Source organism: Calypte anna, chromosome 1 (genome assembly GCF_003957555.1).
Source record: "Calypte anna isolate BGI_N300 chromosome 1, bCalAnn1_v1.p, whole genome shotgun sequence".
In the NCBI taxonomy this organism is placed as follows: Eukaryota; Metazoa; Chordata; class Aves; order Apodiformes; family Trochilidae; genus Calypte; species Calypte anna.
This window is the reverse complement of record NC_044244.1, coordinates 7,640,325-7,654,872: the sequence shown is the minus strand read 5'-3', so window position 1 is coordinate 7,654,872 and position 14,548 is coordinate 7,640,325. Positions and strand designations below refer to the sequence as shown.

The window sequence follows — 14,548 nt, the reverse complement described above, 5'->3', positions numbered from 1 at the left end:
AGCAGGAGGGCAGAGTGTATGATGTGGCACTCAGTGCCATGGTCTAGCAACCGCAACGGTGGTTCAAGGGTTGGACTCGATGATCTCTGAGGTCCCTTCCAACCCAGCCAATTCTATGATTCTATGATTCTATGAGGTACAGGTGTATGAATGCACGCTTGCTAGTGAGCATCCAGCTGGATTAGTAGGCAGGTAAGGGATCCATGAAGCAGGTAAGGGACCTGTGAAGGGATGCTGGGCAAACAGAGGAGCTGTGTTGGGTGAGAGACTTGTTTGTTTTTATGTTTTGAGCAAGTCCCGTCCAAAGGTGCTGTTGAATGCCTCATCTGTGGCAGTCTGTGAACAGCTATGTCTCTGTTCTGTGTTCATCTGTTACTCATTGAGCCTGCAAACAGGAAAGCAGCAGCTTGCACTCCTCAACTCGCACAGACACCTCCCAGGACAGGCTCCAGTAGCTGGATACGAGAGAGATGTCCTGGGCCAGAGTGGCTGGAAGAGGTGGCTGCACTTCTTAGATGGTTTAACACAAGTCAGCATTCACAGCATGTATTTGGTATACCCCAAGAGTCAGCAAGAGCTTTCCAATGACTCACAGCCTTTACCTGGCAGCTGCTTTGTACTCGCCAAGACGTACAGGGAGGCGTGTAGGCCCCTTCCTGCGTCACCCCCGTGACGGTAACCTCACTCTGCTCCCACCGCCATAGCCACCCAGCCCTTAGGCGACCCACCTGGGTGTAAGAGTCGCAAAACGAGGTCTCTCCGCAGGCTGCCCAGCGCGGATCGGCCTCCGGACCGCGATGGCGATGGCGACGTCCCCTCAGGGCGCACTCCGCCGCCAACCGCCGTTGCTAGGCAACCACCCGCAGCCACCATCTCGCTCGGCGCCCGTTCCCGCTTCTCTACTGATAGGCCGGCAGGAGGCGGGGCCGCCCCGCCATTGGCTGAGAAGCCGGGGAGGCGGGGCCTGCGGGGAGTTGCGGAAGCGCCGCGCCGTTCGCCGCCATGAGCAGGTTCGGGGGTCGCATGCGCGAGTACCCGGCTGTGTCCATCGACCGCTTCGACCACCACAACCTGCGGGCGCGCGCCTACTTCCTGTCCCACTGCCACAAGGGTGAGCCCCGTCACCATGGCAACCATGGCATGGCAACCCCCACACTGCACACCCCTACCCTCCCACCCCCCACCCCCCCCAAGTGACGGCCTTACCCTGTTTCCCCAGATCACATGAAGGGGCTGAGGGCGCCCGCCATGAAGAGGAGGCTGGAGGGCAGGTACGGGCCCCTGAGGGGCTCCTGAGGGGCAGAGGGAATGGGCGGGATGGCCCTGCCCTGCTGGGGATCGTCATGGTGCAGCTTCAGCGGCTGCTTGCCCGGCCCAGTGTACTCAGCGCTGGTTAGGCCACACCTCGAGTACTGTGTCCAGTTCTGGGCCCCTCAGTTTAGGAAGGATATCGAGGTCCTGGAGCAGGTCCAAAGGAGGGCAACCAGGCTGGTGAAGGGACTTGAGCATAGATCCTATGAGGAGAGGCTGAGGGAGCTGGGGGTGTTCAGCCTGGAGAAGAGGAGGCTCAGGGGAGACCTCATCACTCTCTACAACTCCCTGAAAGGAGGATGGAGCCAGAGGGGGGTTGGTCTCTTTTGCCAGAAGACTTTCAACAAGACAAGAGGATATGGTCTTAAGTTGTGCCAGGGGAAGTTTATGTTGGATATTAGAAAGAATTTCTCTATGGAGAGGGTGATCCGGCATTGGAATGGGCTGCCCAGGGAAGTAGTGGATTCTCCATCCCTGGAGATATTTAAAAAGAGACTGGATGTGGCACTCAGTGCCATAGTCTAGCAACCACAATGGTGGTTCAAGGGTTAGACTCGATGAGGTCCCTTCCAACCCAGCCAATTCTATGATTTGATGATTCTGTGAGGGAGAGGGCGTCTGTCTCAGAGCTAAGGGTGAGCAGAGCTGGGCAAGGAAGCTGCTGCGGGGCACAGAATCACAGAGTGGTGTGAATTGGAAGGGACCTGAAGGATCAACCCCCTGCCATGGGCAGAGACACCTCCCACTAGACCTGGTTGCTCCAAGCTCCATCCAGCCTGGCCTTAAACACTTCCAGGGTGGGGCATTCACAACTTCCCTGGGCAAGCTGTGCCAGTGGCTCACCACCCTCACAGGAAAGAATTTCTCCCTAATGTCCAATCTAAGCCTCCCCTCTTCCAGTTTAAAACCATTACTCACTTGTTCTGTCCCTGTGAGCCCTGTAAAAAGTTTGTGTCCATCTTTTTTATAAGCCCCCTGAAATTGAAAGGCCACTAAAAGTCCTCCCTGGAGCCTTCTCTTCTCCAGTCAGAACAACCCCAGCTCTCTCAGCCTGTCTTGATACAGAAGTGCTCCAGCCCTCTGATCATCTTTATGTCCCTCCTCTGACTTGCTCCAGCAGCTCCACATCCTTGTACTGGTGACCCTGGGGCTGGATGCAGCTCTCCAGGTGGGGTCTCACCAGAGCAGAAGTGCAGAATCCCCTCTCTTGACCTCCTGGTCACATTTCTTGTGATGCAGCCCAGGACACAGTTGGATTTCTGGGCTGTGAGTGCATATTGCCAGCTCATGTCCAGATCTTCATCCCAAGGCCTCTTCATCAGGGCTTCTCTTTAGCTCTTCATCCCACAGTCTGTACTGATACTGCAGATAGTCCTGACTCCTTATTGCCCTTGTCCTTAATGAACTTCATGAGGATACTCACTGTTGATATTCCCTTAGAATGTTGGTGCATGGAGACAGCAGTGTGCCTGTGCTGTGAGGAAGGCCAGTGGTGCTCAGCTATACCAGCAACCAGGTAGCCAGCATTTTGAGGGAAAGGGTTATTCCCCACTTGTAAGACTTATATCTGGAGTACTGAGTCCAGCCCTGGGCGAAAAGCAGCATTTGTATTTTGGAACAGGACTGCAAAGCTTGTCTGGGGCTGGAGTACTTGATATGTGAGAAGAGGCTGAGAGCTGGATGAGAACTGAGAGAAGTTTTCAGCAGTGTTTGCAGGCAGGGGTGGAGTAGATGGATCCAGACTCTTCTTGGAGGTGCATAATAAAAGGGCAAGGGACACCTTTTTCACCAGGAGGATGGTCAGACATAGGGATGGGCCCACAGGGTTTGTGGATCAGTTTCTAGGCACTATTTATTAAAGCAGATGTTGCATCTCCTCAAATACAAGCAGAGAATCTCTCTCTGCTCATCAGGGTTCTGTGCATGGTCCAAAAACTTGAACTGTATAGGAAGCTCTCTTGTGTTCTGATGAATTCTAACTGTCCCGAGTGTGCATTCCAGGGAAAGCATCCATCTCTGAAACACACCTTGGTGGGTATAGAAAACGACAAATAAGTGTGCATGTGTGTCACACACTTTATTTTTCCACAAAAATGTGCATGCACAGGCACACAGAGGTTAGTCTTTGGGTTTGCTGTTTTGAGGAAAATCCAACTGAATAAGGATGAGTAATTAATCTTGATCCTTCTTAAGGTTGGGGTAAAACTACTCCTGCAGGCTGACTGCTCTGCAGGTCTCTTCAGATGAGGGGAGGGTCTGAGTGCCTGTTTTGATGTACTAGGTGCCAGGTGCTGCTGTGTGGTTAGATTGTTCCCTGTCTCTACTTTGAAAAACACTCATGTGTGTTTTTTGTCTCCTCACAGCTTGAAAGTTAAATTATATTGCTCACCAGTAACTAAGGAACTGCTGCTGACTAGCTGGAAATACAAGTTTTGGGAGAACCACATTGTGAGTTTTTGTTTATTTTTAAATTATCAGTTTCTAGACAGTGATTCTAGGGAAGATGAAGTTTCCCCCCTTCAGCAGTATCTGAGTGTTGGCGATAGTGTTCCCAGCTTTAAGTACCTATATTGATCTGCCTTTCCTTGTTGCTTGCTATGTGGGGTTGATTTATTATTGTTTACTCTTTATTTTTTCCTCCACAAAATTTATCCTTGCTTTAAAACTTCAGCTTCAAATGTCCTCCATTTGTCCACTTGTCCTCCACAAGTGGTCATTTGTATTATTCCTTTATTTCCTTACCTTGCTCAGATCTCTGATCCATATCCAAAGAAAATTGAGGTAAATCTGGATAAGAGAAAAAAGAGAAGTAGGGGATATTTCTGTTCAAGAATGTTGTTTAAGTGTGAAGGTGAGGGAGGAAATAACTAGATTCATATGGAGCCTTGAGAAATGGAAAGATTTATTGATTTGGAGTATGAATATGATTCAGAGCTCTCCCTTAGGCGTGTTTAATGTGTGAAGGAATACAGTGTGCATAGGTGACAATTTTTCTAAGCCTGTAATCTTGGACTAGCAGAAATAAAATGGGGTGGGTTTGTGGCTTTGTTTGTTTGTTTGTGTTGGCTGTTTTCATTTTTGCTGCTAAGGTTGTTTCTGTCTGCTTCCAGTATCCATTTGAGTTTCACCTAGAAGAAGAGGCACATTGCAGGGAGGGCTGTTAGGAGCAGTAAAAGGAAAGTAGGCAGTGATGGTCCTGACACCTTTGTTAGGGAAAAATCTTAATCTGGGAAGAGCTGTCAGAGGTACCCACAGTACAATCTAAATAAAACACATTAACACAAATCAACACAATTTAAAAAATACAAAGATGTTTGCAGCAGCTGCTCCCAGGAGTGACTGCTGGTAAGGAAATGAGCTGCACAGGCCTTAAATCAGATAGGATGTGTTGGGTGTCTCATTCACAGGCTTTTGTCTTGCATTAAATAAGCTTTGTACTTGATGTGTGTCTGAGAAATGAATTAACAGCTGATTTGATATTCACCAGACTGAATCAATCCAAATGTCATCTTCCAGACAAATGTTTTTATCAATGCCAGTCTGACTTGCATTTGTACATATGGCACAAGAGGCTCTTTGAATCTGCTGCTGGTTACAGCCTTTAAACTATTAAATATAAGGGGAGAACTCTGCTGGAAACATTATCATTTATGGTTATGAAGCTAAGCTGTGGCTGTCAGTGAAGAATTCTTCAGGCAGTTTAGATCTGAAACTTAACAATTGTTTCATTGCAGTAGGAAATTTAAGAATTACTGAAGCGAATGAACATGCAGAATTTAGATCAGTCTCTTCAGTTAATTTGGCTTCAGAAACTGCAAATGGTAAAATTAGTGATGATGTTTAAAAAAAATCATCTCGTGTTGGTGGTTTGAATTCTTGGTTTAAAATACTTTTTGACACATCTGTGTTCTGTAGCAACTTCTGAGTTTGATTTGTGTTGTAGTTTCCGGTGGAGAAGCCAAATGTTACACCTTTGTGTGAGTTCTGGCTGAATGGATCTTGTGAAGCTGCCCAGAAATTTGCAACACCATGAATTCATCTACTGCAATGAAACCCAAGGTCTGAGGAGGCTGCTCAGCTGAGAAGCTGGAGTTTGTACCTAAGGAGGGCAATGACAGAAGATTTTACTTTGGCTTTTTTGGGGCAGGAGAATTATATACAAATATTGTCTGAAACAAATGAAAAACCCCAAACAAATAAACCCAAACCAAACAGGAGGATGGGAGAGGAGCTTGCATTGCAGTGCTAACCTTGCAGACAGCCACAGAGCACTTGTGTCACAGGACTCTTTTAGTAGAGGTTATGGCAAAATGGGTTAAATTGTGGTCTATAAATCCATCACCTCTACACAAACACAGAAATGTGAGCTGCATGTGACTTGTAGGCTCTGCTTCTGATAATAGGGACAGGTGTGGAGAAGGGCTACAGCACAGAGGTCTGTCCTAGTAAGATGTATGTCCTGGGACTTTGCAGTCATCCAAAAATAAGACACGTGATTCAGCCAGAGAAACCAGAGCTGTTGCTGTTAGAAGTCCAACATATTCTGACTTTTTTTAGGCATGCACATCTTGATTGAGGTATTTCTATTTTAAATTCTAGAAACTTTTTTTCCAGTGGAAATTGAAATTTGTGATTTGCTGCGGGGAAAATAAGCTTAATTTAACTGGCTTAGCATGAGCTGCAGTGAGTGGTAAAGGCATCTGCTTAATGAATACTTAACCATAAGCATGAAACAAAACGTTTGGGAAGTCTTGTAATGCATTTGTTGATTTTGTTACAGGTTGCATTGGAGGTTGAAACTCCAACTCAGATTTCTTTAGTAGATGAAACATCTGGTGAGGTAAGTTACCAAAAAAAAAAAAAAAAAAGCATTTGTAATGGGCAGTAATACTGTTAAATGAGCATGAGAGAAGCAGATCTTACCTGTCACATCCCACATGGACAAGCTATTTTTAAACTACACGTTCCCCTTCTCTCCAAGATGTGCAGCCACATGAATTCTTATTCCCTGCTTTGTTCTTTTAATCACAGCATTTCTTTGGTAACATCTTTTCAGAGTATTAGTGATCTCCAGTTTACCTCCTGCTCTTGTGATTTTGATTTTTTTTTTTTAAACTTTGTATTTCCTGGCTTATTTTAAAAGCTTTAAGTGCAGGACTTAAAGGTCTGGTAGAACATCTTTAGGCAAAGTGCATCCTGAGATATTTCCATGATAATTGTTCACAAGGAACCAAAGAAGTAGGACTGTCTTCTGGCTGAGTTGCTTGCATGAGCACCATACAGTGTTCAGGCATGACAGGATGGTCATTGCTCATCAGGGCTTGCTGGAATGGGTTGAGACTTTTTCTTTGTTCAAAAGCAATGCTAAACACTGTGAAAGGCTGTGGGGAGCAATGTGTTTCTTTCACTGTGTCCATGGAAATGCTGGTAGTACTCGTTACAGTGTGAAAATAATGCTGACCCATCTCTTCTAGAAAGAAGATATAGAGGTGACACTCCTCCCAGCTGGTCACTGTCCAGGATCAGTCATGTATGTCCTTTCAGTACTCTAAAAGTCTTTGCTAAGAAGTTTGTCCTATAGAGTTCTCACTATCTACTGAAGGTTTTTTCCTAAATAGAAAAAATTAGTGGATTTAAAATTCTTACTGATAATAGTGTTGTGGCTGGGGTCACCAGGTTTGGCCAAGGTTGAAAAACCACTTTACTATCTGGGATCTGTTCAGACAGAATTTTTTCCTTGGTGGGGCAGAATACTTTCACCCATGCCTATGAATAAAAACTTTTTTTATTTCAGCTGTAATTTAAAATTATATAAAAACACATGATAGAAAATAAAATCCTCAATTTCTTGAATATGACAAAAAAAGGTGTCTGGCTTCCTGGTGCAAGTGCCAGGTAGGTTCCTTGGGCTGCAACAGATACCTGAGTTACCCTTACAGAATCTGTGAGGCTTTTGTCTGTAGCCATGACCAGCCTAGGTACAGGTTATTTTTCAGACACACTGAGTCTGAATTATTTGGTTTATCTAACATTATTATAGGACTAAATTAAGCCAAATATTTCTATTACATCATACATTTGTCACATAGACTGCTGTAAGCAAAATAACAATAGTGACATATGACATTTAATGCTTTATGTTGTTGAGTTTGACCAAAGTGTTTCTCTTTGTAGGTTTTTGTTTGAAGGTGAAAATGGGACTGTGCTGTATACAGGGGATTTCAGGCTTGCAAAGGGAGAAGCAGCCAGAATGAAGCTTTTGCATTCAGGGACAAGGTGAGGATTCAGCTAATCATGAGCTTTAGAAAGAATGAAAGATCATCCAGATGTGGACAATTCAGAAATAATGTACTCTTTTTCCTCATTTTTTATTCTGGATTAAATATATTTTCAGTCAGGCAGTTGCAAACCCTTTTTGACTTGCTCTTTGCAAGAAAGAGGAAGAATTGCCTACTTTTGAAGAGAGAGGAAGTGATATGTCTTTGTACTACGAGGAACTGCTCACTCTAGTATCACATTTCTCTTTCAGAGTAAAAGACATCCAGAGTGTGTATTTGGACACCACTTTTTGTGATCCCAAATATTATCATATACCACGCCGGGTAAGCCTAAGTAAGCTGTGAGAGGGCAACTCCCAAAGCCACTAATTAATTAACCACTCCTTTGTTAGATAAATTTTGCCATTTGCAAGCATCTTCAGAGATGATTCACAGTGTTTTCTAAACTTTTCAGGAGGAATGTTTAAAGGGGATATTAGGGTTGGCACGAAGCTGGACCTCGCTGAGTCGTTATCATGTTGTGTGGCTGAATTGCAAAGCTGCTTATGGATATGAATATTTATTCATAAACCTCAGTGAGGAACTTGGAATCAAGGTAATTTTTGTGTAATTACTCCTTTAGAGAAGATGCTCAGGAGCGATTGTGGCCAGTTATCTTGCTGGAAATCACTGTTCAGGGGAGTGCTGTATGTGAAGGAAGTACATGCTTTTATTAACTTTAGTTTAAAAAGTTGTGCCCAGAATTAATTAACTAATTGATTTTTGTCTGAATATCTGGGCTTTCCAGGGAGAAGTTAATCCCTAGTTTTAAATTCCACATCTTTCTCCCTTTTATCTCATTAATGATAAAAGCCTTCTTATCTACATATAACATTAATAGTTAGCAGATATATTGATTTTCTTTGAATATTCATCCCTCCACAGCACAGGAGGTATGTTCTGCTTTTTCTAGACATCCAACTTGCTTTTGGCTAACACTTCCCCACTTGAGCATTACGGGTGTGTGGTAATTTAATAGTTTAAATGACTGCTAGCATTTGTTGAGAGCAGAACCACATCTGTATAGTTGCTGCAGCTGCCATTTTGTAAACATTGAGCTAACTAAGAGTAAACTTTGCTTTTCTCTAGGTGCATGTAAACAAACTTGATATGTTTAGAAACATGCCAGAAATCCTCTGCCATATCACTACAGACCGAGACACTCAGCTCCACGCCTGCCGACATCCTCGGGTGGGTATCATTTCACAGGCACCTGCTATCCCTGCTGTGACAGACTGCTTATAGGTGCAGATGCTTTTGTCCTCTGGTGCTAATGAGGAAAAATGGTAGCTTGAAACTTGAAAATTGTATTTTTAAATTAAGTAAGACAAGCAGTGGATTAGATCAGGGATTGTCCATTTAAATATATCAAACGTAGCTCTTACCAGTGTCTCCTATAGCCATTTACCATGTGTATGGCCTTCCCTTTCCAGGATATCTGTCAAGCTGAAGGCTCCAACTTGGGGGAGTGCTGGTAGAACTGGAGGTGGACATGTGGGGCACTGGTCTCTGTGATTTATTTGCTTTGTCAGCTGCATTATGGAAGCAAGATGCAACAGCTAAGAGCGTTTCAAAAGAATTGGAAATGATAAATTAAGATCTGGTCTGATTAGATACTTTATGTTGCTGAATTTCTAGGGGAGGAAAAAAGGTCAGGATTACACTTAAATTAATATTGCATTTGACAGGATGATGAATGCTTTAGAGGGAACAGACTGCCCTGTGGGATGACTCGCCAAAATGGAACTCCCTTGCGCATAATCAGCATCAAACCCTCCACTATGTGGTTTAGAGAAAGGAGCAAGAAAACCAATGTAATAGTGAGGTGAGCATTTGGGCCATGCAGAAACCTGTTGTTTAGGTGTGTATATTGCCTGAATCTCAAGTGGAATTTTTAAGAGTAGGTTATGCTTGCTTTGACTGGAAGGATGAGGAGTAATTACCTAATTTTTCAACCTCTTCTTCTTTTAGGACTGGGGAGAGTACATACAGAGCTTGTTTCTCTTTCCACTCTTCATACAGTGAGGTTTGTATACTTGTAGTATTGAGTGTACATTGATTTAAAAAAAAAATAAGGAGTTTGGATTATATTGGGGTGGATGACATGACATGTCACAATAAAAAAAAATCTTTTCAGTAATAAGACACAAGGGGATGGGAAGTTCTGGATGCTGAACTCAGAGAAGTTTGTTTTAAAACAGCTGCAGAGGAGCTTGTTTATGTAGGGCAGGATTACAAGCCTATTTTTTGTTCTCTGTTCTGGAAGTATTGGTCACTGCTACAATTATTTTGACTGCTCTTGTATTTTAGATCACTGTGTAACTATGCAATGTTTGACATTTTGCTTTTCAATACACTGTTTATTTGCTGTGACTCATTTTGGGTGGGTTTGCCTTCTTTTCCCTGCTCACACTTTTAAACAGAATTTTCTGACATCGTAGCTGCCACTCATTCCTCTTTCTGTACTAAAGACTAAAAGGAAATTTGCTACAGCAGCAGTCTCTCCAGAATCACACTTTCATTTAAATATGAATTGATCCAGTTCTTAAAATACTTCTCTCTGAAGAAACTCTACTGAAGCTGGATCAGTGCTAACAATCAACCTGTCACAAATTCTTGCACATACAAAATGGAGATTATTCAGAGCTCTAGGAAGACAGCCCTACCTTCAAAATCCTGGTTAAGTTTTAATTTGTTGTGCCATGCAGAATTTTCAATGGAGGTGCTAGTGTAATACAGACAACGTGGCAGCTTTGCTGGCAGAATATGAGGGGTGGTGTATTGTAACAGACTGGTACCTCCACATGCAAAAATATTGGTCTGGATAGACAGGAGAGTAATCTGCAAACTTGGAAGTGTTTTTCAGCACTTCAGTGCTCAGCACTGATAAAGCTTCCAGTGGAGTGGAGTGCCCCAAACAACACAATTCTTCAAGAAATCACTGTTTGGAGAGCATCTAGAAGTCAACAGAGGAAGGCTTGGAAAAATTATGTGTTTAGTGATAATGGGCTTTTATAGTGGACTGAAGGGAGGCTTTAGGAAAAGTCTTTGAGGAAAGGAATAACTGATCTGCACAGCTTGAAGTCAAGTAAGAAAGCTGCAAGTCTGAAAAAGCTCCTTAGCAGTAAGGGCAGTGAAGCACTGGATCACATCCTCTAGAACAGGTCTGTCTAGCATTTTCTTTCAGAGCTAGTGATGGCCTTTGTAGTGGTTAATTGCTGTGAGGCAGAGTTCTCAGCATCCTTTGAGACCTGTTTTCAAAACTTTGTTCTTAAGACTTTGGTTCATGGGTCATACTGGTCTTTTACATGAGACATCTGGAAGTACTTCTTGTGGGTGTGCTTTGGTCAGTGCTGCCACAAAGTGAAATTATTAAGTGTTGATGTAACTTGTCCAATTCCTTCTTCTTTTATTCCATTTAGATTAAAGATTTCCTGAGCCATATCTGTCCTGTGAATGTGTATCCCAATGTACTGCCCTTGGGTGGGACAGAAGACAAAGTTGTGGAAATGTAAGTGACAAGTGGCTGGTGAATAAAGGTGATTTGTTCATAATACCATATCATAGCTGTTCTAAATATCAGTTGCTTTTCTCATTCACCCCAGATTAAAGCCATTATGCAGGTCGTACAGGGGGAAGGTGGAACCCAGGTACAAGCCCTTAGGAACACTGAAGAGAGTCCACAAGAGAGACTTACCTGATACAGGTAAAGGTTCTGCTGGTGCTGCTGTGCCTGAAATGAAAATCTGAGACTAAGCAGAGGTGCCAAAAGCCATGGTGTTCACCATAGTCTGTCTGTGTTCAAAGCAACAGTGAGAAAAAAAGAAGTGAACTTATATTTTAGGAGGGTGAGAGAGCACTAACTAAAATTTTACTTGTTTGTCATCTTAAGCATTAAGTATATTGTAACAGCCCTTTAAGTTTCTGGAAGAGTTCCATCCCAGAGTCCTAGAGCACCCCTGATAAAGCTATTTCTCTCTTTCTAACTGAACTTTTATCACCCCTAATGTTGTTGGGGACAGAGTGCTGCATTAGTGAAACTGCTCCTCTTATCTTGCACTGCTGGCTTTGTAGCACCCAGTAGCTTTTTGAACTCCTGATGGTAAATAGAGGCTGTACATAGCCTCTGGAAAGCTGCTCGGGACACAGAAGACAATTTTGGGTCTGCTGCATCCCATATGGCTATTTTTGAAGTGCAAGTAGGTGAGGGTGATGCAGTCCTGGCAAAACACATTTAGAGGTCTGAACAATTGTCTCTGCCAGGGCTACATCTGATCTGCTGCAGCTTAGATGAGGGATAGCAACCAGCAGCTTTCCTTGCGAGCAACCATGCAGGACAAGGCAAATGCTATTGATAATGTCCTGATAAGTTTCCATCTAAGTGAATGAATTTCTTCTCTTCCTCCTAAGTGAATTTTTATTAAAATTCTGCTCTCAACAGTTTTATCAGTGATCTGAACTTTTCTAAGTGTTTGATTGTAGTTTTTTTTAATGCTCTTCTCTTGACAGATGAAGATGATCTCTTTGATCCAGACTTAACTTCTTCTAGGCCCAAGATTCCAAAACATCAGATAGAAGAGAGCAGGCCCTCCAGCACAGGACAATCTGAAAATGCTGAAGGAAACATTAATGAGAGCACAGAAAATTACAAAGCAACCACAACTTACACCTCCCTCAAGGTAGATTTCATGGACTGTGAGGAGTCAAATGATGATGATGATGATGATGAAGAAGAATCTGAACAAAATACAGTTCAAGTTCTTTCCCCTAAGCCAGATGCATCTTCCACATCTAACTTCAATGGAGTAACTAGTGACCAGCAGGTGTCTAATGATGACATCCCTCGCTGGGATGCATTTTTTAAGTGTAACAAACTAGATGAAAGCTCTGAAAATGAGGAGAACTTCCCATCTTCAGCAGATGCTGGTGGGTCCCAGTCACTCTTCAGTGATTCAGATGGAGTAAGTGACTCAACACACATCTCCTCCCAAAATTCCTCTCAGTCCACACACATCTCGGAGCAGGGGAGCCAGGGCTGGGATAGCCAAATGGACACAGTACTCATTACCTCCCAAGAGAGAAATGCCCTGGACCTGAGCAAGGGTGGGAGCAGAACAGTTGTTTCTGTACTGCAGGACACTGCCAAAGACAGTCAATCTGACAGCAAGATGTGCAAGCCACTGTCTCAAAATGGGTTTTGTGCCTACGATGTTGCCTGTGACCTTAAAAGCAAAGACTGTGAGAAAGATGCAGAAGCTGCTGATGTTCCAGATGGGCAGGTGGAAATAAGTAACAACTCTGAGACTCCTGATCTAGAACTGAGGAGAGAATCCCAGAGCTCCTCTGACTTTGAAATTCCCTTGACTCCTGGTGCTGAAGCACCTCAGCCAGATAAACTGCACTGCTTGTATCAGAAGCTGGCAGCAGGTGAGAGCATCCTCAGTGAGAGAAAAGTTTCCTGAAGATGGGTATAACTGATGCTCACAGTAACAAACACTGACATTTGTTTATTAAACCATGAACTGTTTTTTTTCCTATTAGTGCCAATTACTATCTGATATTTTTATCATATTATGCTAATTCATGCAGGTTTTTTCAGCAATACCTTACTGCCAGGGACAGTAATAGGTGCATTTGTAGTGTGCCTACCTGTTGTTCCTTCTGTGAAATACTGAAGAGGAAGGACATCATGAAGATGATCTCTTCCATAGTCTGTCTCTGACAGATCCTCCTAAAATGGGGGTGCTGTAAAAGCCTTCTGCCTCCCGAGGCTCCGTTCTCCAGAGCTGTAAGTAGATAAAAAAACAAACCAGGCAAAATCAAGGGTGCAATGTTTCTCTTAATCAGGTTTTAATAGAATACCAACGTTTTTAACTGTGGGGAGGAACACCGCGTCACTCGTGGAGCCGCAGCCTGGAGCTGAGGCGAGCGCTCGGTTTCCCGCCTCGCCGTTTCCCTCTGGCTGGGAGGCGGAGGGAGGCAGCGGCTCTCGCGAGAACTCCGGGTGAGATTTGGGCGTTGCCGGAGCAACGGCCTCGCCCGCGCCTTGCAGTGAGCGGGCCCGGGGAGCGGGTTCCGGGCGGGCTGCGGGGTTTGGGTCGCGGGTGGGTTCTGATGGGACAAGCAGACCAAGAGGCGAGGTCAGGTGAAGTCATCCACCTTCCATAAGAAAGATCGGCCATAGTGGCCCAAAACCGCCGCCCAAAAGAATGTGGAGCTGCCCCGTAAGCACAGAGCTGTTGAGGTGACGGCTCGGAATGTCTGGGCCTGGGGGAGTGAGAACTCCTCTGCTACCAGGTGAATGATGTGCCCAGCCTGGTGGTGGGACTGAAAGAGGTGGTGTAGAGGTTGAGAAGTATCCGGGAACGTGAGAGATCGGTGGGTCCGCGGCCTATCGGCCTTGAGGCCAACGCAGTGGGTGGGTGGAGGCTCCCCAAGAAGCAGGGGACCCCCTGCACTCCGGTCACTGGGGAGAAGGAGGAGCCGGAAAAGGTGGGAGTGAAGGGAAAGGGGTCCCTGCCCGGCCCCATCCCCCTTGCGTGTTGCCCCTGCACAGTAGGGATGGGGCACTGGAACGAGGACCTGGCAAAGGGGGATGTTGATAAAGCCCCAGCCAGGGAGCTGCTGAGGCAGCCAGCCCCATACATTAGGTAACCATCAGAGCACAGCCCCTTCTAAGGCATATAGAGGGGACAGTGTGCTAGCCAGACCCATCCCACACGGAAGTCTGTTTCCTGGGGCTAGGGACAGAAATGTTATAAGTAGGCTGCCAGCTCTGGTCTGACCTGATTATTACCAATTACTGGTCATGCAGGTCAGCAGTGATGAAATAGAAGTCCCAAGACAATAAAAAGGGATTTCAGAGTGCTGAGCAGAATGGTGGAGGAATCAGATCAGGCGAATGTTTTCCTCAGTGACAG

At 44.7% G+C, this 14,548-nt stretch overlaps 1 protein-coding gene across 1 annotated transcript; it reads left to right on the top strand.

Moving 5' to 3' along the window:
- Nucleotides 1–1,002: 1,002 nt before the first annotated feature.
- Nucleotides 1,003–13,165, top strand: DCLRE1C (DNA cross-link repair 1C). The gene is made up of 14 exons (XM_030458776.1): nucleotides 1,003–1,111; nucleotides 1,220–1,271; nucleotides 3,675–3,759; nucleotides 6,092–6,151; nucleotides 6,786–6,841; nucleotides 7,486–7,587; nucleotides 7,841–7,913; nucleotides 8,044–8,184; nucleotides 8,718–8,819; nucleotides 9,317–9,453; nucleotides 9,600–9,654; nucleotides 11,051–11,139; nucleotides 11,234–11,334; nucleotides 12,138–13,165. The coding sequence occupies exons 1-14, from the start codon at nucleotides 1,003–1,005 to the stop codon at nucleotides 13,088–13,090; spliced, it is 2,115 nt and encodes a 704-aa protein (XP_030314636.1). The 3' UTR covers nucleotides 13,091–13,165.
- The last annotated feature ends 1,383 nt before the right edge of the window (nucleotides 13,166–14,548 follow it).

Bases quoted from the DNA above. Each gene is read 5' to 3' on its own strand.
- DCLRE1C (XM_030458776.1), top strand. From the start codon at position 1,003: ATGAGCAGGTTCGGGGGTCGCATGCGCGAGTACCCGGCTGTGTCCATC. The intron at 1,272-3,674 runs GTACGGGCCCCT...GTCTCCTCACAG, and splicing joins AAGAGGAGGCTGGAGGGCAG to CTTGAAAGTTAAATTATATT. The intron at 7,914-8,043 runs GTAAGCCTAAGT...TAAACTTTTCAG, and splicing joins ATTATCATATACCACGCCGG to GAGGAATGTTTAAAGGGGAT.